The 22,001-nt window shown below is 41.7% G+C and overlaps 2 protein-coding genes across 2 annotated transcripts in view; one reads left to right on the top strand and one right to left on the bottom strand.

Moving 5' to 3' along the window:
- The window catches only part of LOC306752904 (voltage-gated inwardly rectifying potassium channel KCNH7-like), a gene marked incomplete at both ends in the record, with an annotated part of 66,838 nt that extends 55,771 nt beyond the window's left edge, over positions 1–11,067 (top strand). Inside the window, 6 exon segments of the mRNA XM_079236734.1 lie at positions 990–1,189; positions 1,832–1,901; positions 3,770–4,033; positions 5,916–6,075; positions 9,162–9,351; positions 10,801–11,067. Of these exon segments, the coding sequence (XP_079092860.1) occupies positions 990–1,189; positions 1,832–1,901; positions 3,770–4,033; positions 5,916–6,075; positions 9,162–9,351; positions 10,801–11,067 (1,151 nt within the window).
- A 2,256-nt stretch (positions 11,068–13,323) lies between these two features.
- Positions 13,324–21,497, bottom strand: LOC306753089 (grancalcin-like). The gene is made up of 8 exons (XM_079236926.1): positions 21,383–21,497; positions 19,350–19,577; positions 18,162–18,231; positions 17,103–17,146; positions 16,751–16,898; positions 15,309–15,422; positions 15,137–15,195; positions 13,324–14,308 (listed from the first exon to the last, which is right to left on the bottom strand). Exons 1-8 carry the CDS (start codon positions 21,404–21,406, stop codon positions 14,282–14,284), a joined length of 714 nt encoding a protein of 237 aa, XP_079093052.1. The 5' UTR covers positions 21,407–21,497; the 3' UTR covers positions 13,324–14,281.
- Between the last annotated feature and the right edge of the window lie 504 nt (positions 21,498–22,001).

Here is a 22,001-nt window from a genome sequence, read left to right as displayed (position 1 = left end):
CTTTGCATATTTTCATATGGTACTACGCTGACAGTAATAGTGTGATATTAATGTGAAGTAGATGGAAACGAGTAATTATCAATGCTGTCAACAAGATATAGGTGACCCTCGGCAAACGCCAAAAAAAACGAATACACAGCAGTGTTTGAAATGTCCATAAATAATAAGACAGAAAAGATGTCATTGCTATGTAGAGCCATATCCTTTATCCCAAGTGGTGATTATCAAAAAAATACAGTAAGATGCTGTAGAAAATCATGTTTAAAATGTACAAAATATATCAAAAGGAATTATTATGAAATGTTATTAATTAATTGTTATATATTTATATATATATATATCTCTTCTGTATGACATTTTTATGCGATACTATACCTTGACTTATTCAGGCCACTTCATGAAATACTAAAGTACACCTTGATGTTTTTTCATAATAACTTAAAGACTGATCTATTGACGTTGCTGCTTCAACCACATTAACGATTTTAAGTGGCATTATAATCTAAATAGTGACATGAGATAAAAAGTGAAATTATGGGCTCAAAAGTATGTATAAACAAATTTAAATGCAATAATTGTAATGTAAAAATTCACGAGTGATATAGTTCAGTAATATGGAAGACTTTCTAAAGCAGCGTGGTGAACCCTGCAGCCATTCCATATCGGTCACCACACTAAACGGAGTCGGGAATGTTCTCTGTCGTCTGTGCGGACAGACTGACTTTGTGAGAACCCTTTTTTAGATGACTGCGATACCCTTCAGCCTCTTTAACATTCTCTCACTTCTCTGCTAGGTGGCCAGTCTCTTTTATAGGTCATCACATACTGTTCTCCATACACGGCCAGCACGTTCCCCCAGCAACGGGGGCTGTTGCTTCTTTAGGAGAAGAACGGCAGATAAAGAGAAACGCTAGATAAAGAGAAACGCTAGATAAAGAGAAACGCTTGTGCCCTTGATTCGCTAACGGGAGTCGGTTACTTCTGTCCAGGTAAGAACGACATCTTTGGCGAGATGATCCACCTGTTCACCAAGCCGGGGAAATCCTGTGCAGACGTGCGGGCGCTGAGCTACTGTGACCTGCACACCATCCAGAGGGACGAGATCCTGGAGGTGCTGGACATGTATCCGGAGTTCGCCGACCACTTCCTCACCAACCTGGAGCTGACCTTTGACCTCCGGGATGAAAAGGTAATCCCAATGGTGGAGCCGCGACCGACTCTGTGACTATGAAGGAAGCCGTGAAAAATAGATCCAAGGCCTTTCTGTGAAATCATTTTTTGTAATCCAGCCTTGTAGATCGATGAACCGTATCTCTGCCTTGTCCATTCAAGTAGATGAATGCCTTTCTTATTCATTCCCTTTAGTGTGTTATGCTTTTGGGAATGAAAGCTTGAGGCTAATTAAGACCCTTTTCTTTACTCTGCTGTTGGCTGATAGAGCAGAGAGAGATGAGTACTAGGGTGCGGTGGACATTTTGGACACTGTGTAGGCTGTAATTAGGATGAACTGAGTGTAATGGAAAGATGTGTAAGGCTCGCATCATGATGTGAACAAGAGCCCACATTTGTCAATTGTTCAGTTTTCTTTTAAAACCGAGCAGGAAGTGCACTCTGTGTTGGCCTCCTGTTATTTAGGATTACAGAAACAGGAGAGATGTGGTGCTCCAACCAGACGGGCAGTAGTTTATGTTCCTGAGTTAAGTGAAGCACAAATGAATTTCAAATGTTAAAGAGCAGAGTCTTCCACTTCTTCCTGCATCAGCTTTACTGTGTGTCCATATACATGTGCCTTCGTATGGGTCATTAAGTTCTAATCATTGTCCTTTTACAGACGACTGATTGTAACACGGACGACGTCGAGGGTCGAAGACGGGTGTCCTACAGACGGAAATCCTCTACAGGTCAGCTCGAGACGCAACATGGCTGCTGTGCATCCCATAATCATGTTTATTTAATTCATATTTTAGACCCCACTCACTATTCCGGTTGCTCTAATTCATAGCAACATATCCAAGGTGGACTATAGGAGCTATAAGATTGAGAAACGCTCCCAGATATCAAACTGGGCCAGCGTGGCGGCTCGTTTGGAAACTTTCTTTTATTATACAAACTATTTATATAAAAGTCTAAGTCTAATGTGTTTAGGAGAGAGAGCCACGCAGCTGCTAATTTTTGATCGACAACGTTTATTTCAAAATGTTTTCAGGAGTTTCCAGAGGCTGTGAATCACCAATGGTATGTGGGATGAGTAGTTCCTTCACTTTTAAAGGTTTCGAACCGTTGCCTTTTTTTTCCATTTAAAAATATTTGTTTTGGTCCAATCAAATGTTTTCTGGTCCTAGGAAGTTGGCTTGGTTCCATGCTTAAAACTCTTTCTATGAGGATTTTATGAAACTTCAATGGAGTGAATGAATGAATGAATGAATGAATGAATAGGAAAATCATGTCCCAAACCGGAGCTGTTCAAACAGTGGGTGGTCACTGTTGAGCTCTATTAAGACTCTGATTAATGTTGCTTTTTATAGCCTTCATATCTATAGGGGAAGCAAACTATGATTTTATTTTTGTGGGAAAGGAGTCTGGATAACAGGCAGAATGCTGAGCATTAGTGTGGGTGTAGAGGTGTGTGTGTGTAGTGCTGCAGCAGCCGCCCCGTGTCATTTGCACCTGATGTAACGGAGGAAAACAGCGTGGACAGCTGTGCGTAATGGCTCTGTGCTCTGCTACAGCAGCGCTTTAATCAGAGTCTGCAGATTGATCTCCTTCTGTGCCGCTGCCTCCAGGCGGCTGGAAGAGATCCTTCATACAGAAAGCAGCTGTGGACCAAACATGCAAGACTCACGCCTTTTACCTTGGATACATGCACACAGATGTGATGACGCATTACCATCATGATGATTTAATGCTTCCATTAGTTGGAGAGGGTTTAATTAAAATAGTTTGTTATTGCTGCTATTTTAAAGAGTCCACTTAACATCCCAAAGGTATACTCACTCCTTCTCTACCTGATTACCAGTTAAACCGGGCTTACGTTAAGCCTTAAATCAGGCTTATTTTCAGGAAATTCTGTCATTAAGAAGATTTAGATAAATCCGACCCCTCATGGGTTCTTCTCCTTTGCCGCACTGTGAACACAAGTCAAGGTCTCAAATGTATTTATTTTTTATTGTTGTGGCTTTCTTTATATTGGTTCAGTTTATGCGGCTCATCCAATAGAGACTTCACAACAAGCCTCCCTTAGTTCTGTGTGTGTATATTGTAGTTGGACGATCTTTCCAGATCAGGCGCACGACAGGTAAGCACAGCAGACAGCCGGACGGTATTAAAGATGGCCGTGTGTTCGAGAGCAACCGTGGAAACTCTTGTAATTTGACTGCTCGCAGACAGCAGCCTCCACACAGCAGCACTCAGCACTTTGGCTTCGATTCAGGCAAATCGAATTGTGTCACCATGGTTACAGGAATACAGTAGCACCATCTCCCAATATAACACAAGTAGGAGAGGACGGAGAATGTACCGAACGATCCAGCAGCCTCGGTCCAGACTGAACTGCTTCACACCCGATGATCACTCGACTCTTAAACACACATGTGGAGTGACACGAGTAGTTTAGATTATGAAAAGGCCCGCTGCCGAGTTTGTCCTCAGTTCAACCCCAAAGCAAAACACTCGCTACCTGTTGTCAAAGATAATGAGGCTGCCCCGGCGTCCCCAGAGGAAGTCGATGCGTTCCCCCAGCACACTTCCTGATTAGCATTTCTCCCTGCAGGCTCGCACAACAAGGAGTCGGCGGCCGCCTACTGCGACGCCAAACAAGGTAGGCACGTCTTCGCCCCCGCGGCAGCCGAGGAGACGAGGGAGTCCGCCGAGGAGGGGGAGGATAACGAGGAGGAGGGCAGGGAGGAGGAGCAGAGGCCCCTGTGCGCTGGTGTTCTGGGCTACCCGGTGGTTAGGGACCACGGCGTGGGCGGCGGGCTGAGCAGCGCTGCAGACGCGCAGGCCGGAGACAACGCGCAGAACCAGACGTATCAAGGTGACGATGGAGAATCTTCCGCCATATTTGTTCCTGCAGTAGTTCTCGTTCTTTTATTCGGTAGCAAGGGGGTTATTTTGGGCCTTTCTTTGTCGTTTATTCAAAACTGATTCTTCTATTTTTCCCAAACATAAAAAAACTATGATTTTAGACAGTTTGAATCCCATCTATATCATGCAAATCACTGCTTGTTTGATTGGACAAGACCTTTCCTGTAAATCTGCAGGCTTGTCCTCTAAAGTTTAACTCCAGAATGGTAATTGGCTCAGTATTTGAAAAAGGCTCCAAATCCCAAAACTCCCAGAGGAGGAATGTCACACCTATTAAAAATCCCAAACAGGGATTATGTGTCATTATGGTGAAAACTAAAACCCACTCAGTAATAAAACATAAGAGGATTATATCCAGCGTGCCGGGGGTCACCCCGTTTGATCGGAGGTCATGACCAAATAAAGGATTTACAGGAAACATTATGTAAAATCCTGTTGACGTCGCTGTATCTGCCCACTTTGGTTACGTTTACATCTTTTTCGGAAATGTGAGAGATGAATATGGTTTTAATTGTGGAAACGAAAGACAAAGCAAGTGAAGGGAGTTATGCAAGCCTCCGTAGATCCCAGCAGGGCACAGTGGGAGCAGCAGGCCGGACAAAGAGCTGCACTGGGATGGAGATCCTCTCCTCCGCCGTCTGTCTGCTGCTGTCGAGCAAACACAGCAGTTTGGAAACGCTTAAACCACCGTGACACCAGTGTGAACACAGCTCCTGCTCACACACTCACACACCAACACAACAGCGTTTGCTGCAGGACTCTCCTGGATTTCAACTGCCAACTCTGTGTGATTCTAGTTGGATGATTTGATGTTATTAATATCCCATAATTCAGCTGTTGCAGCCAAGAGGATTTTTGCCAGAATATGGAGTGATATTGATTCCTATCAACGCCAGATGACAACCTAATTTCCAGCCATTGCTTTATTTAAATTCATATTAAAATATGTTTTGGGCTTTTGTTGCCTTTTTGATTAGATACAACAGCGAATTGGGACCACTGTAGGGAAAACATTAAAATACATAAGGAGCTAGGAGAGGGGGCCATATTCTGAGAGAAAAAAAACAATTAAAATATTATATAAAAGTTTATCAAATGATAAATTGAAAAAATATACAAGAAAAATGGAACTACATTGGTTCCCTTTGGAAGGATGTGCAGCTACATTGTTTGATTTACATATAGAGTATGGAACATAAGATTAATTGAATTATATTCACAAGAAGTATAAAACATGTTAACAGTGTGCCTTTTAAATTAAAGGGATAATACCACTAAACTGTGCGGGAAATGTCTTTATTCTTTGATTTTTGTGTTATTAACAAATTAATAATTCTGATGCTGACGTTTGAGTTGTAGATATGTGAACATACAGATTCGCAAATGTATGGTTTTATAATCTCAGAATATTCATCGTTCGCATTTGTATATTTACTTAAGTCTCTAAGAAATTTCAAGGCTTCTTCCTTGGTAATTAACAACTTTAATCTCTGAATCTCTAATTATTTTCTCTCAATATGACTCCCCTCCCCCACACATGTCCTTTATACACTGCCAGAGAGGGAAAAGAGGGAGAGGCAAAAGGCTGCAGGTCAGATTTGAGTACATGGAGCTCCTCCTCTAGCAGGTGAGCGATCAGGAGAACAAAAGTCAGCGCGGGTCAGATGTGTGTTTTCCTCCGTAGCATAGATGTTAGGATTCAGCAGGCGGTAAGCTGATCAGAGCTTAGGAAAGCTAAATGATGGCAAAGGCACGAGAGGGGAAGATGCTTCCACAGAGGCTCTGTTCTAATAACACAGATCATTTACTGTGTGTGTGTGTGTGTCCTCCAGAGCTCCATGCAAACGAGTGGGTGCCTCAGCGGCCCGGCGAGGGTGCAGAGGAGCCGGCCCGGTGTCGAGAGACGCCAGCCGGGGAGGACGACAGCGACACGGATCTCACCTACGGAGAGGTGGAGCAACGGCTGGACCTGCTGCAGCAGCACCTCAACAGGTGAGGCCAGGAAGCAGCATGTTGATCACACACTCCTCAGGCTACATCATGCTCGTTGCTTCATTTACATCCAGGGACACACAGTATCAGGATCCTGCTTTCTGATACTGACTGTGAGGATGGAGAAGCTAATGATCTGTGGCCTCATTCATATAATCCCTTCTCTGGCTTTATCTTAAATCCCATCACATCATTGTTTCAAAGGATATGAGGAAAGTCATGTGGTATTATAATGAGCTATTCACACCTTTTTAAAGAGTGGGTCTCCAGATGTTAAAGAGTACTGCATATGTGGAAAAGGTTTCCGTAAAGCCTTTGCTGAATGGAGCCTGATATATGTCAAGTGATGTCACTTGAGTCTGCGTCGGTTGTGTCGTAGGCCTTTTGTAGTTTGAATAAAAGGATTGAGCAGATAGATGTCAGCTGACCTGACCCCTCTGCTGCAGGCTAGAGGCTCCAGGCCTAATTAGCCACCGCTAGCATATCACACAGGAATCTCTGATTGAACTGATGTTAGTTACTGATGAAGTTACATTGTGGGTAATGTAGGCGCCAGGTTTCAACAGGGAAGAAGAATGCAGGACTTTGAGCTGTTGTCATGTAAAGAGCAGAACTAAAGACACCTTCGGGCTCAGGTTTACCCTTTAGGTGTTTTATTTGTCTTCAACTTCATTTCCACAAAGTCATCTCTCAGAGCTCCCAGGACAAGCCCCTGTGATTCTGCCTCTAATTGGCTGAATACTTGCACAGAAACATTTTGGGCCAGACACCAATGTGAGCCGCTCGTGTGATTCTGATGTCGATGAGGGGGAGGCAGGCAGCGGCGGTCTATTTATAGATTCATAGCGGGCAGCCACGAGATGCAGACGTCATCCTGTGAGGTCGGGATGGCATCGTAAAGTTCTGGTGCAATTATGGTGGAGGAGGGACCGGTATTCATCCTCCACTTCCCTCAAGGGGGTCAAAGATAAATGCATCTGCTGAGCGTGGCTGAACCCTAGTGGTAGAGCAGGGCGTCCTTCAACCAGAGGGTCGTTGGTTCGGTCCCCGGCTGGTCCATGTCAACGTGTCCTTGCCAAAGACTTGACCCCAAATGGCTCCCGCAGGCTGTTGGAGCGCTTTGAGTGGGCGGAAGACTAGAAAAGTGCTATAAAACTACAAATCTATTTAACATATACTCAATATATGTACTTTAGTAAAGTAAAAGTTGTCCTTGAGTATTCCATTCTATGTAACTTTTATATTTCTGCTCCACTGTCAGAGGGAAATATTGTACTTTTTACTGCACTATGTTTTTGACAATATTAATTTGCAGATTCCTCATGTAAAAGATAGAGCAAATAAATATGTTTTTAAGTTATGCATCGTTAAAGTATGAAGTAGCTTTACCCTTACCATCTGCAACATTAGTGATGCACTCATAAATGCATTAATACTTGTATTCCAATGATATAATATATCTATTCTGATGTGGGCCATGTTGCATAATGACAACTTTAACTTTTGATACTTTAAGTATATTTTGTACTTTTACTAAAATAACAATTTGATGACTTCCTGACGCTGATGATACCAACACTGATATTGGATACTGAAATACATCTAAAATAAAGTTATGAAAAGTAATATGGTATGAAATAAAGTAAATAAAAAGTCTTGGTATAGGATGTTAAAAAAGTATGTAATAAAAATATCTGCTAAAATAATAATAATATATGCTAAAATATCATAGTATAGTATGGTATGGCTAAAATGTCGTATGTAATGAAAGTTATAGTATATTAGCAAAAAAGTAATAAAGTCAGTCATAAAAAATTCAGAGTATAGTCTGTCATAAAAAGGTCTTAGTGTAGTAAGTTATAGGTCATAGTGTAGTTGGAGGAAAGGTCATAGTAAGTCACAGAGTAGTGCTAAACTATGACTTTATGACATACATACCGGTACTTGTCGAAAAAGTATTTTTATTGCATGTCAAAAAAAAGTCCAAAGATTCATAGTACCGTATGTAGATTTTTTTTTTTGAAAGAAAGTCATAATATAGCTTTGTCAAAAAAAAGTAATCGTAGACCAAAAGTCAAAATAAAGTAATGTCAAAAATGTAATTTCATGAAATGTCATAGTATAGTATGTCTAAATAAAAGTGTCTAAAAAAAAAAAAAGAAAGTACTATCAGTTTGAATTTCTGACTTTAATTAGTTTTTTTACATAGCAAGCAAGTCCTAGTCATGAAGAGTCACAGTAAAGTCCCAAAGATGTCCTACTATGAAAAGTCTTAGTCACAGTATAGCACACCACCAACTCTTATTTGACAGAAACAAGCTCGAGCTAAAGGCGTTTTCACTTCATGGCCCTCTAAAGAGGAACAGCAGCTTCAGAGCGACAGCGAGGCGTTCCTCTCTGTTTGGAGGTCGGCTCGCTCACTTTGCTGAGAGGAGAAAAGAGGTGAATCACCATCTCTCTGCCATGATGATGCAAACTGCTGCATTGGGTGATGAAACACACAGGAGTTCAATGTTGTGGTACCTGCCATGCAGACAGGCTCACCTCCTGGATGTTGTTCCTGACCCATGCTCCCAAGTTAAAATCCCATGGAAACACAGACACCTTTAGTGGAAGTAAGACTTGTAATCTTGTAATGTACTTAAGGAAATTAAAAGTGCCTTAAAATTGAACTTTGTTATTTTAATTTCCTGCTACTTGAGACCTCTATTCAGAGGCAAATATATAATGCATATACTTAAAGTATATTTTGATAATACTTCTGCACATAAGTATGTTTTTTAATGCATAACTTTTACCTCGAATGGACTATTTTTTACTTAAGTAAAAGCTGTGATTACTTAACTCATTCCTTTATCAGCCTCATCAGAATTATTCTACTTCCTGGAGGATGCTGCATACAAACATCTCCATGTGTAAGATGGAGCCTCCCCCTAGTGTTTGTTCTTAGTATGACCACACAATGCATCATCCCATAATAAGGGAAAAACAAAACAAAAGTATGAAGTGTATTTCATCTTTTGAAATATTGTCTGAGAGAGGTATGTTGATTTCCCTCCATGTTGTATTCTTTGTCCATCCATCAGACTGGAGTCCCAGATGACGTCAGACATCCAGGCCATCCTGCAGCTCCTCCAGAGGCAGACCACGTCCGGTCCCCCCGCCTACAGCACCGTCACCGCCAGCCCAGAGTACCAGAGGCCAGCCATCAGGGTCCAGCCATCAGGGTCCCTCCAGACAGACCTAAGCCTCGATCCTGCTCCTGCTCGGCCACAGGTATTTGAATGATGTAAAGTAATCAAAACTGCATTACTGCAATTATTGATAATGGGGTCTTGGGGTCCGACAATCTTGAGACTAAATGATGTCACATGGCAGCAGGTTTACAGGCTGTCCAGACCTCCCTCTCCCCAGCAACCTTTTCCGGTCTTCCTGTGAATCCCTGAGGCGTTCCTGGGCCAGAGCAGATATATAGTGTGTTCCAGGTCTCTTACCAGTTGGATGTGCCCACAGGAAACACTGAAGAGGCGTGTCTTCCAACAATGTCCAGAGCCTTCAGTATCTCAGGGTTAATCTGGTCCAAACCTGGTGCCAAGGAGCTTTTTGACTACCTACCTTTTTGAAAATGAACTCTGCCTCCTCAATGGAGGACGCGTTGGTCGGGTTCAGGGGTGCTCTTTGCACCGCTCTACAATATCCACAGTCTGGGTCTGTTCTTCTCCCCTGTTGAACTTTTTTTTGAAGAGTTTGGTTTGTCAGAACTCCTTTGAGGCCAACTGAAAGTCAAGCCGCAGCCGCTATTTGTCTGCGGTTTCCGGAGACCCTTGGGCCAACCGAGCCAGAAGAGCCTACTTCTTCAGCTTTACTTTGGAGTCCTCCAGTTGGTTCTTAGCTTGCCGCCACATCAGGCACCAGCAACCCTCCGACCACAATGATTAGTTTTGAGCATGACCCACTTGGATTGCAGGTCTTGAGCTTCCCCGGGATGCGTTCATAATTCTTCCAGAGGTGTTGGTTAAAGACCTCACGGACAGGGTCCTCAGCCAGACTCTGTTTGGCCTCACTATGGTTGGGCGTACATTCCCGGCCATCTGATCCAGGTGATCAGTCACAGAGTGTCAAAGACGTACGCCGCAGGTCTGATGACGCAACCACAAAGTCAATCATTGATCTTTGGTCTAAAGTGTTCGGGTACCAAGTCCACTTATAAACCACTTGTGCTTGTTCATGACCAGCACAGAAGTCCAACGACAAAGCACCACTTAGTCAGGCCGTTGTTCCCAATCACCCTCCTCCAGGTTTTTAATCATTACCCATGTGAGCGGTTAAGTCCAAGTAGAACTATAGAGTCCCTAGTTGGCACCGAATACTCCGAGCTGCTGTTTGGTGCATGAGACCTTCCTCTCAGCGACTCGGTCACTTGAAGCCAAACCTCTCTTTCGCTGAGAAGAACTCCAACACAGCGGCACTCAGCCGGGGTTCAGCAAGGAAACAAAAGCCAAATGATATGAGGCATCTGTATACAAGGTCCTGATGTTTGACTCTGTATGAACGGTTTTGCACATCGCAACTCCAAGCCATCGTAAAACACTGTAAATGTTTATATCACATGCCGAGTATGTCAAGAGTCTGCAGTCATATGAACTCGGTACTTCCTTTTGATATATCCGTCTTTAATTTCTCTGCCAAATGGATCATGACGCCTGTGTGCTTTGTCTTCTCCAGAGCCCCGGCCCAGAAAAGGCCCAGAACAAATCCAAAGAGACTGCCCCGGTCCTCGTCCGCACGGAGACTTTCCCAGATGGGACCATTGTTGGCGACACAGAGCAGAGACACACACACAACGGCGTGGACGCTGTAGAGCAGCGGCAGCCCCAACAGCTCCCGAGGTCACCATCCGGCCGACAAGCTTCTCTACCTGACGTCCCCAGCAGCTCAGGAATGTTAGGACTCCACAGGCCCGTCTCTGACCCGTGGCTTCCAGGAAAGTAGGGCCCGCCCCCAGAGCCCTTCGACGTCGACTGAAGGTCTTCTCTCAAGCTTGACTCAGGGTCTAAGAAAGAGACTGTATATGCAAAGGAAAACAAACTGTAGACTTTCTTCCATTCCTTTTCGGAAATTCTCCCAGCTCCCGCCCTTCTAACTCTGATTTAGATGTATAAAGTCCATTTATACAGAGGTATTTATACACTATATTATTACCATATGTAAAGTCATCATCTACCATGTACATACGTAAAATAGAACACTGCCAGCAACACGAGGCACCTGATGTTTTTTGTTTCTTTGTCTGGTCGCATGCTCCTCACACACTGCAACTCCCCAGGCACTCAGGTGTGATCTTGGCATGCTTACAGACGACTGTAGCTATCAAGTCTCATTTTCTATGACTCTTCCCTCTTCACAGGGACAAAGCTACTTGAAACTCTTTCCAAAGCATTTCTATATTCCACTCCGCGGCTTTGAAGTTCATCTTTTATCAGCAGCTCAAAGCGGTCGCCGGCGTCACAAACCCGAGGATCTGTCTGCATCTTGAGCCACAACCGATTAGTCACGTCTTATTCAGCTCTAAATAACATCCCATAGCACAACGAGACTTGTCAGTCTTTCAGAGCAATAATGAACCAGTACAGGAAATGAACAGAATCGTGGTATCTGTCGAGAGTTCAGTCACTCTGGAGATGATTTTATTTAACCTGAACAAAGGAGCGCCTCGTTCAACAGCATTCATGTTGTGGATGAATTTGCTCTTTAACGGAGAACGTTAGTGGTTAACATCCGAGACAACAAAATGAACGCTTCATTTAGTAGATTTTAAAACTCGTAATTGCCATATACCCACCTGCATCCTGTGAATATTCCGTATTGGTTCAGCATGGTTGTGGGGTCATTGCAGTTGCAGTCCAGGGCTGTGATCTTAGGCGCTGAATTAGCTACTACTTAGCTATTACTTTCTAAACCATCAATATTTCTAAGATACAGTACTATAAGTAGTATGTAAAGTTTTAAACCTTCAGACAGCTGCCCTTTTTTCAGACAAAGTACATTTTCCATTATAGAAAAAAACAATTAGAATTCAAGAATTAAAGTTTAGTAGAATTAAAAGCTCTGAACTGCCTCGACCTGTCCTCACTAGTGTACGTAAACCAGACAGGAAGCGACGTCCTGAATCTTCATCCCAGCTGAACTCTGTTGGTCCGACTTGTTAGTTATTGGTTGCATGCTTTAGGTCTTCCATTGTCTTCTTAATAAGAACAATTTTGTAAAATAAGAAAGAAACTCTAAGAAAGCATCATTAGAAAAGAGTTTGTCATGTTTTGGGCCGAGGATACAGCTGCGCCTCCACTAGCCTTAGCTTTATAAGCCTGCTCTAGCCTTTACAAATTACTTCAATCCAATGAAACTCAACCCTGTTTCTCCTCCGTCCCATGTAAATGTAGAATCCAGTTTAGGGTGCATGACCAAATACACAAATTCAAATACGAGCTCATGTATTGCATGGAGGCCGCCCTCAACAACACTATAAAAGGTCTTGATTTGTAAGTGTCAGCACATCACTCATCCAGATTTAGAAAGGTTCGACCTATTTTTCTAAAACAAAGTTTTGTTTGCCATTATTTTTCTATGTACCTTTATTGTTTTGAAACCCTGTTGATGTTAGAGTGCAGTGAACTGCTGATGGAAGAAGGTGAATGTGATGCACAGCATCTCAATGTAGCAAGCATGACTTTACACTGGACGCTGCATGTACTGTACCAGTTTGTCTTTCATATCATTTCTACATCAACTACACTTACTCAACTTCTTCAGCTTGTTGAAATCAACACTTTACCGCCCGAAACCAGAGACGTCAGAAAAGATGGACGCATTAGTCACGATGGAGAAACCTTTCCAGGCCGATGCAGAGCGGGTGTTTTCTTTGATAAGCTTTCTTTCGCGCACAGATGTAGAACAAAAGTTGCTAAAGCCTAACTCGACACGTCCGACGCTGAACTTTCATGGGATTTGCAAACTTTTGCACAGATTAGATGTGTACTGGATATAAATGTCACTTTTTAAATCTAGTGCTGTTCAATTGTTTTTATGCATTTTTTTAATGTTTGCCACTGTATTTTATACAATGCACTTAACAGCTAATTTGAATGTTTCCGTTCTTGACTATTTAAAGAAATGAAATATATCGTGTAAATAGACTGGGAAAAACAAATGCGCAATTGTATAAATTAATAAACAGAATGCATACTGATTAGAAAGTGTTTATTGTGAGTAACAAAATATGATCTTTACTACAATGTTGGGTGTGTACACACAAGTTGACCTCACTGCGTCTCTGCAAACAAAACATGGCTGTGTTTGGACTGAAACATGGAAAACAAAACGTTTGCAGCTGCTAAGTCCGGCATATGAACAAACTATCATTAGTAACCGGTATCAGTGTGGCTCAGTCACTTTGGCAAGTTAAACATCTATCTCTTCTATAAGTTTTATAAAAGTACACAAAAAGAAATATTACAAATAAGGAGAAAATGCACTAGCTAACAAATTCATAACCATATGAAGTTCAGTGTAAAAGCAAATCAACATCACGTCATCAGTAAGGCTAACGTTGAATGAATCCTGATGCTGCCGTTACTAAGTTCTATATAAGTGGGTTTAATATATTAGACCATACATTCAGAGGTTATAATGGCACAGGAGGCGTCTCAGGTCAGAACGCCTCATATCACTGGACCAACGCATAATATTTAAACTAGAAGATATAAACTGGTTGATTAATTTCTACATTTTTCACTGACCCTCAAACCAACATTCTTTAAAGCCTCTATGTTTATGTTTAATGTCGAATTATTCTGAAGCACATCACTGCGTCTTTTAGTTTGAAAACCTACACATAAGGGCTTTATAGAGGCTGGTATGTATTAGATCCCTCTGTGGATACAGACTGTTTATATATACACACATACGCATGTGTATTTATATAGATATGTGTATTTATATGCGTGTGTATACACCCGATACATCTTCAGCACGTCCCTGTGCAACAAAAAGACTAAAGCGTTATGGCAAGCATTACAAGCAATGAGTATTTCCTGTTGCGGCCCACGGCCGCTCAGTCAAATATACTGGCCTCCCTTTGCATTCCATGAGGCGACGGCCCAGAATCCAACACTGATCGGCTCGTGTGGCGTGGGACACGCGGCAGACCTTAGATGGCCATCGTGCACAGGATGAACTGGAGAGAGAGAAAGAGAGAGAGAGAGTGTCAGCCACAGGAACCAAAGGAGCCGCTGGTTGAAGCTGCTGAGCTCATTCACATGAGGGAGACGATGTCATGCCTGTCTGGAGGCTGACAGCAGAACGTCCTGCTTTCACTCACGTGGAATCAGGGACTTCGTGAAAATGACTTTTTTTACTGATTTTTACTAGTACAGTGAGATATAGTGCGTCTCTTCACAGGTGGAAAAACACAAATTGAAGTTTGCATTTTTCTCTCCAACGTGCATCGTGACATCAGCATTTAAAGTGGCTAGGTTGGACATGTATTAAATACCTTACAGTCAGTGGATATCCTTTAGTAATGGCCGTCAGACAGCCCTTCTGACGCGGACATGAAGCCGTTGTCTTCAAAGACACAAGACTGCTTTGACAAAGGTCATTTGACACAGTTCTGCTGGTTTTACCGTACTGTGTGTCTTTGGTGATTTAGAGGGTTAGGCTCAGATTCACCAATAACCATATCAGTGGAGGCAGCAGTAGACCAGCTATTTTAAAGTTTTGCAAAAGAAAAAATACTGCTTTTAATAATGCAGTCTGGTGGCTTTGAAGAGCTCAAAGGAAAGGGCTGTCTGAAGGCAGGCAACATCTAAAAATAGCGTACACCCAAAATTAGCATTTGTTTTAGTTGTCTAAAATACATTTACTGCAGTCGAAGAAGAATGTTTATTAAATGATAAATGTTAAAATATAAGGGGAGGCTATTGCCATTTGCCCATCCTCCATCCAAATAAATCCCTCAGACACAAAAGAACCAAGGCCATGAGCTGCACAAAGTGAAACGTACGTCGTCATACTGGAAGGGCACAGATCCCTGGTGCATGGTGTCTCTCCGTCTGAAGTTCTCTGCAACAGGAAGAGCAAACAGTCACGTCACGACCTCAACACAGCTCATCTGGTGACCTCAGAGATAAAGATGGGACATCTGCACTCGAGTGGCGGGTCACCGGGTCCCTTACCTGTGAGAGCTCTCAGTTTGACGCAGCAGGCCACATAGTCGTCGAAGAAGATCCTCCCCGCTTTGCTGTAGCGCTTGATGATCACATTCAGCGCCTGAGGACTGACGCGGTAGCCTGAGGAGAGGGAACAAAGTCACTCAGTTCTACGGATCCTTTTGGACTTTTGCCGTCTAACTGTGGCTCAAAAGAAATCCCCTCAACATAAAGGCCTAAAACATACAGGACTTCTTATGGAAGTAGTTTGCTTCATCAACATTATATTATTATTTTATTACCATGGCTGACAATGAGCAGCTGCACCCAAATGGCCAAACTAATCGTTTATTGGAGGTTTAAAATGTTTATTTATCTAATCAGCTGAGAGGAGCTGTAGGTGAAACATTTGATGTTAAATATTGCGCAATAAATGGAAGATTATTAAACACTGTAAAATCATGGTGAGATCGTTATGAGATTTGAAATATCTTTTCATTTAGGCATCATAATTTCCCCTATAGCAACTAGAACATATATTATTATTATAATTATTATTTTCTGCATTTAAAATGTTACTATTATCTAAATTGCAGCTGTTAATAAACACAAGTCATCATTAGTATGTTTTTAAACTGGATGGATTTTAAACTGGGAAATGTCCTACTCTGTATGCATCTCGGTCACATTTCTATTTTTTTTAAGTCTATTTTATGTGCTTAAGTAAAAACATAAGATTACCTAAACTAAAAAAGGTAAATATATTCTTCAAAATCCAGAACCGATTGGACTATGAAACCAGTGTTTTATAGTGTCACAACTGCAGTGTGGATGTAAGATGTATATACACACACACAATATAAAACATGTTAAATACTTTTTGCACAAGATTTATCATATGGTGATTGATGCCTTGAAGTAAAACTAAATGCAATAGAAGCAAATAAGTCGCTTATATTTCTATATTCAAAATGTCTCTTCTTATAAACTGTCAATTTGGAGGAATAGATATAGGAATAGGGATCATATCAGAATATGGAGCACAGTAACTAAATAGAAGTTAAGAAATATTACATTATTTATCAAATTAGATATCAGACCAGAACAGCGTAAATGTGTGTGATTTGGTCAAAAGGGATTTATAGATACAACATAGAAATGATAGTTTTGGGTATCAGGAACTAATAAATGTCTCAGGACAGACCTGTTTTCATGTATTTGCTGTAATCTGAAGTTATGGCAAACAGCAATATTAGGCTATCCTGGCTCAATTATTGTCTGAGTGATCAAATAACATAATCGTGATCTCATCCAGGAAGTGAGCGAAACTCATGTTTTAAAGCTTCGTCTGAAGCAGACGGTGACTGTTGCTCCACAGAGACAATCAGTCACACTGACTTCCCTGAGGTCTAATTAAGGGACATTAAACACTGATTAGCACCAGGTGTGTCTTCACCGTCAGGACTCACCCATAGCGTTGACTGCCTGAGTCATCTCGTGAGGTTCCACCGTTCCGCTCCTGTCCCGGTCGAACATCAGGAAGTTCTGCTTCCAGCCGCTCAGAGCCGTGAAGAGATCCTTGAACTCGTTGAAGCCCATCTTCCCTGTGAAGTCCCTCTGAGGCAGTCCGGTTAAGGCATCGGAACATGTGGCAGGACAGCTGGTTAACCCGGTTCCCAGTGAAGGCCACACCCACATATTTTAAATAGAAGTATGCATGGTGATTCAACCTGAACTTTAACAATCAGCCAATCAGACGCTCTCTTCCAGCTCACACTGACTAAGTGTTTCGATCTTAACCAGGAGGACCAGAAAGGATACGTCCAGCATTGCGATCATGATCCTGCACGTCTCCAGGCTGAACGCTGCGGAGAGAATGGGACATGTTGGTTAATGCAGGCAAGAACATACTCAGTCACTTCTTAACGTCATTTAAGATGCAGGTACTGGGCTCAACGCAGTGTTTTACAGCCCAAGTCTCTTATTTGTCTTCTCATCTCTCCTCGATTCTCTCTCGAACCGGCATCAGAAACGCTCATTTCTCTAAAAACATTTTTCCTCGTTTCCTTCCTCCTCTCCTTGGTGGGAGGGACAAAGACGCAAGTGAGGAAAATGTGGAAGCAATCCAGAGACTTGGGACGAACCCTTCATCTACAGAGTCCACCATGTTGCACCGCCATGTTTCTACCGTAGCCCAGAACGGACAAACCAAACACTTTTGCGTTTTTACGTTACTTAAAGGCCACCGTAGTTCTCCTAAACACTTGGACAGGGCAGTTTGCAGCCTCACCACTAGATGCCACTAAGTCCTGTGCCACACAGGTTCGCTCCCTTCACACTCTGCTCTGTGTTCACATCGTTAGGTGTGTGACTAAGTAAAGCTCATCTTCCCTGTCAAACTGGTTTATCCAGAAAAAAAATGGGGCCATATGTACATCTACTCCTCAAACATTTGTTTGGTTGATGAGAAAAAGATCTCAGTGTCAACATGACGATGGCGCTTGAAAACTTAAAAAACACTGACTATGAAATCTGTGACATTCTTAGATATTTTATTCACTACCTAAACCTGAGAATATTGATAAGTATCTAATGTCACAGTCTGCTGTCAACCAATCACTGACATCGTTGCTTTTCACTTCCCCATTGAGCCACAATGGAGACTACATGACCTACGATTACAAGGAGAGGAAGTGAACGCATCAAGTCATACTACCCAGAGTGCACTGCATGGCTACAAGAACCAGCATCACGATACCAACGAAGACTTATTGTTTCTGTGTTTTAAAGCCCTTTGGGCCTTTGTGCCCCGGCTGCTTCATAGAAATGCAGCTTTACATCGCAGCCCTGTCAGAGCCAGAGGAGGGGGAGGGAACTTACGAGAGTAGCTGCCGGTGAAACCAGACTGGGTCAGACACCTCTGGAGCTCCTCTGCATCGATCTCTCCGTCCTGTGAAGAGCAGAAAGGAGAGTCTCAGAGGGAGAAACAACGCTCTGAGGAGAGCAGCCTGCTGGTCAAGTGTGAAGAGATGAGAGCAGAGAAACAAAGAATGTCCCTGTGTGTGCCTCAGCACTGTATTTCATGCCGTTTCCATTCAGCATAGTATACAGAGAGAACATGGGAGTGTTACAAAGTCAAGTGGGCTCCTTTAAAGATAAGTCACCCAAAAACATATATAAATTGTATATAGTGCTCATCATTCTAGTCTCTCTAATGCCCCAAAAAGGCTTTCTATTGAATGATGTTAAAGAGAGCGGAGCACCCGAACAAAGAAAGCACATACGAGTCTGAAAGAAAGACAGCAAAAAAGGTACAACAAAACAAACCTCTTTCTGAAAAGTGTCTTATCTAATCTCCTTGCAGGGGCATTGGAAGTCCAAACTATTCTTGGCTGAAAAAAGAATGTATGGATTGTGAAGGAATTTGCCGTGCTCGCATTGGCCAATGCAGCTTAATATATAAATGTTTATTTACGCAACTTTAAAAATCTTAAAAGGTTCTATTATTACAATATTTTAGTTTGGAAGCAGAAAACAAATCAAAAGAGAAAGAAAAAAACTTCTACTTCTTGAAATCAAGTTAGGACAGAAGCTCATGATGAATATGAAACAGGAAATAACTGCAACGACAGAAAGTCTTGTTCTTGTCCAAACTTGTAATGTGGAAGTGAAAACTAGTCTGCAGTGGAAACTGTGGCTTATATCAGTGATTTTCAACCAGGTGTACTGTGGGAAAATGTCCAATTTCACTTAATTGGTGCAAAAAAATATTATTTAGTTGCCGCAAATAATTTTCCATTGTTGAGCATCTAAGCCTGCAATATAGTGGCTGGCCTAGTAATGAAATACTCTTCCATGCCAGTAGGTAGTGCAATAATTACCTACTATAGATGCTGTATTATGCTACATTTTGTAACTTTTTTGGTTGTTGGTGTGCCGCAGGATTTTTTTTATTGTAGAAAATGTACCGCGGCTCAAAAAAAGATTGAAAAACACTGAATTATATAAAGGCTGCATGTATAAAAAGTGTGCTGTGTAATAATATAAGAGACGTTTGTCCACACTCACCTGGCCTGCTATGGCTGTGAAGTAACTCCACATTGGATCATTGGCGGCGGGGACAGGGGCGCCGTACGTGCCCGGATAGCCGCCACCCCCATAGGCGGCGCCGTAGGCTCCCTGGGGTGCGCCTCCCATTTGGCCCCCCATGTGCCCCGGCATGGGGCCCCCCATGGGCATACCTTGCATGGGCATCCCCTGAGCTGGCATTCCTGGCATCGGACCCCCGTACTGAGGCTGAGAACAGATGTTTCATTCAAAAATGTATTCGATACATAGATGTGCTCATTTCAGGATCCACCCCTCTGTACTCTAATAAAGGCACAGTGGAAAACTATGAAAGCAGAGTCAAGATTATAAAAGATAATGCAGATTATATATTTAAAAATGTTAAATCAACTGATTGCTATACACAAAGGAGGTAAAAGAAAATTAACATTTATTCATGCTAAACCTTTACAATTAAAACACTTTTTATTGAAACGTTTTGAGTATTTCTTAATGACTCTGACTAGAATAATAACACTTAATAAAAAAAAAAACTCTGCATGTTAAATTAATAAAATTGGTTGGCTATGGGTAGCTGCATTTACTATTTCTTAATATTTTGTCAATTTAAATAGATTCAATGCATTTGGTGGGATTTTTCACAACTTTGACTTGGTGAGTACAATTACTGTACATCAGCAGCAACATCCAGGTTCTTTTGTAGATAAATCTGTTTCTAAAAATCCTTTTTTGGGAGTTGTGAATTGACTCAGAATCCTAAAAAGATAAGAATTAGCGGAGCTAGGAAATACTGAGAGTTTAAAAAGTTAATGAATAACAAAATCTAAACCCAATTCTAAACATACAAACCTGCAAATTGACCTTTTATGAAAATGTTAAATGTTTGTGCTCTCGGTTTCAGAAAAAAACCAAGAAACAATTAAAATGTGCGGAACATAGGGTTCTCGCTTCAAAAGATTCTTCATGAAGACTCTCCCAGATAGCATGTATTGATATTGTCAACAAAACTGTTTGGGAAATATCTTATATATGACCTCTTCTTGTGTGCGTCAATGTAGAACGCATGAAGCTTTGGATTCTTTTCTGCTGAGTAATCCAAATTAAGGTGTGTAGCAGCACTGACCCCAGTCATCTTTGGAGGCCTGCTATTGGCTGACTCAATGCTTGCTGGAAGAAAGGAATTGTGACTTGTAGTCCGCTCTGATACCCATACTATCATACTACTACACTACTTAGCGTGCCAGAGAAAGACTTGGTGTGTCTCAAACGCAATTTTTTTTTTGACTATTTTGACCCACAGTACTCTGTCCAGCAGATACATGAGCGAGAAAGTTCACGGTACAATGATGATCATACTGTGTCACACTGCATGCATCAGTACCTGCTTTGTAAGGACAGCTGTAATGTGTACTAAAAGGTTAAACACTTTGGGCTTCTTAATACAAAGCTTACAGATCCTACATCTGACTAAGAAGTGTCAGACCATTAACTACATTCAGGCTCAAAGGAATGTAAGTGACTGTCCACACAATAGGATACAAATAGATTAGGGTGCGCCTATGGTTCCTGTAATCAATTAAGGATTCCCAGTCATTGGATTCACCCAAAACATTTAATATACAAGAAGTATTTTATAACAATTATATTAAACTAATTATGTTACAATATCAAATACAGTGCCCCGGTTTTTAAGGAGTTTGACGTCACAGTGGTCCAAGCCTCCTCACGTACAGGAAGCTAAAGGTAATTGTTGGTTATGCTTAGAACATTTGAATGTTTAAGGAATTTCTATCCCGGAAGTCAATTTCTAAGAAACTATAGATGTCAGTATGGCTCTTTACATCCAAATTAAATTGGAAAAACTTCTCTATTGAGGTTAAATGACATAATATCTAACGTGCTACCTGGAACAGAAACAGCTTGTGGCTAATTATCGGAAATCCCACCGAAACAGGAGCCCCAGGCTAGCTTTTTGGCTAACCAATGTAGCTCGTTTATCCCTGTAAAACCACAGTGATTTATCGCTTACTCACCCCGCCGTATCCTGGATAAGCCATTTGGTGAAATAGGGTAAACTATCACAAGTTTAATATCTTTACAGTGATTGACGCCGGACACGGCTTTCTCTGCTACACGGTTGTAACTTCCGATACGTCTGAAAAGTTGCTACATCATATCCGAGCTGACGGAAGTGCGTTGAATGATGGTGCAGATGACCAATGGGCGAGGAGCTGTAGACAAAGACCCGCCCATTGGTTGTACGGTTGCTTTGGTGCGGCGTTTATGTACTCCTCGTATATTTAGCTACCCTACATTGATGGTTAAAATGGTTGCGAAATAAAATATTTTAAAGTAAGAACTCATATAGAAAACTATAAATTAATTTAAAATATGTAATATATTTTACCATGTGTGTCCTATATATCATATTTCGGTAACTTGGATAACGGTATAACGTTCCTAATTGCCATACAGTTTAAGAGTCTCGACTTTCCTAGTACTTTTCAATTTCTCATTTAAATCGTTCCGGTGTCGTTCATTTCGATGTTCTCGGTGTAAAAAATGTTTTCATGACCGTTAAATTGCAAAAATAGACTCTACAAAGGCTTATAATGTAACATATATTGGAGATAAAGTTTACATGTTTCTAAA

Source organism: Taurulus bubalis (genome assembly GCF_910589615.1).
Source record: "Taurulus bubalis genome assembly, chromosome: 21".
Taxonomy (NCBI): Eukaryota; Metazoa; Chordata; class Actinopteri; order Perciformes; family Cottidae; genus Taurulus; species Taurulus bubalis.
The sequence above is the reverse complement of the archived record's forward strand: the minus strand, read 5'-3'. Positions and strand labels throughout refer to the sequence as shown.